This window comes from Athene cunicularia (genome assembly GCF_003259725.1).
Source record: "Athene cunicularia isolate RWA chromosome 28 unlocalized genomic scaffold, athCun1 chr28_part1, whole genome shotgun sequence".
Lineage (NCBI taxonomy): Eukaryota > Metazoa > Chordata > Aves > Strigiformes > Strigidae > Athene > Athene cunicularia.
This window is the reverse complement of record NW_020799139.1, coordinates 2002869-2005191: the sequence shown is the minus strand read 5'-3', so window position 1 is coordinate 2005191 and position 2323 is coordinate 2002869. Positions and strand designations below refer to the sequence as shown.

Sequence of the window (2323 nt, the reverse complement as noted above, 5' to 3'; positions counted from 1 at the left end):
GGTCCCCGATACCCCCCCGCCCCACAGGACCTGGCCAGAACTCTGCTGGGCAGGGGGACGGTGACACGGGACAGCTGGGGACCGGCAAGTCACCTCACCCCACTGCCTACCCCGGCTGTCCTGGAGCATTCACAGGTCCCAGCGCCGAGGACTGGGCAGAGCTGGGGGGACCCGCTGGGCACTGGGGCCGGGGCTGATGCCCTGACCTGGGGTGAGTCTCGGTGGCCATCTCCTCCCACTGATGGACACCCTGGGACAATTTGAGGGGTGGCCACGTGTCCCCATGTCTCCTTGTCCCTGACAAGGTAACCCCGATCCTGCACGGCGGGCAGACGGGATGCCGCGCCCCAACGCCAAGTCTCTGCCACACGCTGCAGCTCATCTCAGCACCAACACCCGGCTCTGCCAGCAATCACAGCTCATTTATTAACGGGGGGACAGGAACGCGCAGCTGGATCGACGCAGGGAGAGGCTCCGTGGCAGGAGAACACGTGGCTGTGGGGAGACGGGGGCCAGGATCCCCCATTTGTGCTGCTGGAGGCTCCTAATTAAGGTCTGCGGCTGATTGCTCGTGGTAACCCGCAGCCGTGGGGCTTCCCTGGAAAAGGCACGGGAGGAGCTGGGCAGGGGCCCCACCGGGGTCGTGTGACCATGCTGGGGAGCTGCCCTGGGAGGGGACGGGGTGCTGAGCTGGCACTGGGGTGCCCAACCCTCAGGGAAGGGTCTGGGGCCCCTCGCCCCCCATCCGCAGCCGCCCAGCCTCCCACCGCCGGGGTGAAAGAGCCCCCTCCTGGCTCGCAGGCAGGATCCCGGCGCATCCCCGCGGGCTGTGGACACGAGTCCATCCAGGACTGGATTACGCCCACAAGTGTGGGGGCTCCCAGCCCCCCAAAGCACCGGGGACGCCCCCATTCCTGCCGAGGTTGGGGTGTGTGGGAAGCGCCTCGGCCCAGGGAGCGGACAGGCTGCGGAGGGACCCCTCAGCCCAGGTGCTCCCAACCCCCCCCAGGTGTCTCCCAGCCCTCCCACCCCACAGCTCATTGCCCGCTTTGGATGGGGTGACCTATGGGCCCCCCCAACACCAGCACCGTGGGGGGGCTGCAGGGACAGAGACGGGGATATGGGGACATGGGGATGCACCCGGGGGGCTGTGGGGACATGGAGGGGGGCGATGGGGCTGCACAGTGGGGTACCCAGGGGGACACCAGGGCTGTGGGGACATGCGGGGGGTCCCCCAGGACATGCAGGGGGTTGTGGGGGTGGACATGTCCTGGGGGACCTTCGGCTCCAGCAGTGGCTTGGGGGGCTGCGGCCAGCATAGCAGGACCCGTGCCCGGGGCTGAAGAAAAAGGGGCAAAGTCCTGGGGGGCAGCGTGTGTCCCCACTCCCGAGTGCCGTGACCGAGCCGAGGATGTGCCAGGAGGGCCAACATCACCCCACGCGCTCGGCTGCGGCCCCGGGTTCAAGCCCCACTGCCCAGCTCCGCTGTTGCCCGTCTCTGCTCCGCGCGTGCCTGTCGGGCTCAGCCCTCCTCTGCCGACAATCCTGCCGGGTTCCGCGCTGCCCCGCTCCCCCCGTCGCTGTATGTATGTACTAAGGATGTTATTTTACCGGGACTCTGGACAGTATTAAGAATTAAAATCCAACCTGTGTAAATAGGAAGGGGTGGTCTGTGTGTCCCCTGCGCCCGGGCCGCGGGGAGGAGCAGCCCCTCCGCAGTGTTTTCTGGATCCATTTCTTGTGTTTCACGGCCGAGGTGGCGACCGGCGGCTTGAAAAGGTCAGAGGGGTCTGGGCTGCTGAAGGACAGGACACCGGCCACCGCCGCCCGCTTCCCGCACACCAAGGGGCCACCGGAGTCACCCTGGGTGGAGGTGACAGTGCAGATGAAACCCCAGCCAGGGGCTAGGGACCCCCCATGGCCAGGGCGGGGGCACCTCGCCTCTGCTCAGGGTGAATCCCAGAATCATCCGGGTTGGAAAAGCCCTTGAAGCTCCTCCAGCCCCACCATGACCCTCACCCTGACCCTTCCCAACTCCCCCAGACCCCTCAGCGCTGGCTCAGCCCGACTCTTCAACCCCCCCAGGGATCCCGGGGACTCCCCCCCTGCCCTGGGCAGCCCATTCCAACGCCCAACAGCCCCTTCTGCACAGAAATCCTTCCTCAGAGCCAGCCTGACCCTGCCCTGGGCAGCTTGAGGCCATTCCCTCGGGGCCTGGCGCTGGGGCCTTGCCTCCAGAGACTCATCCCCCCTCTCTGCCCCCTCCTGGCAGGGAGTTGCAGAGGGCCAGGAGGTCTCCCCTCAGCCTCCTCTTCTCCAGACT

General features: G+C 67.2%; 1 protein-coding gene across 2 annotated transcripts in view; it reads right to left on the bottom strand.

Annotated features, from left to right (window-relative positions):
- Window positions 1-403: 403 nt before the first annotated feature.
- REEP6 (receptor accessory protein 6) overlaps window positions 404-2323 on the bottom strand; it is a 7521-nt gene continuing 5601 nt past the window's right edge. For both annotated transcript variants that reach the window (XM_026864963.1, XM_026864964.1), the window contains one exon: window positions 404-541. In XM_026864963.1, the coding sequence (XP_026720764.1) occupies window positions 413-541 (129 nt within the window). In that variant the 3' untranslated portion in view covers window positions 404-412. The remainder of the gene's footprint in view (window positions 542-2323) is intronic.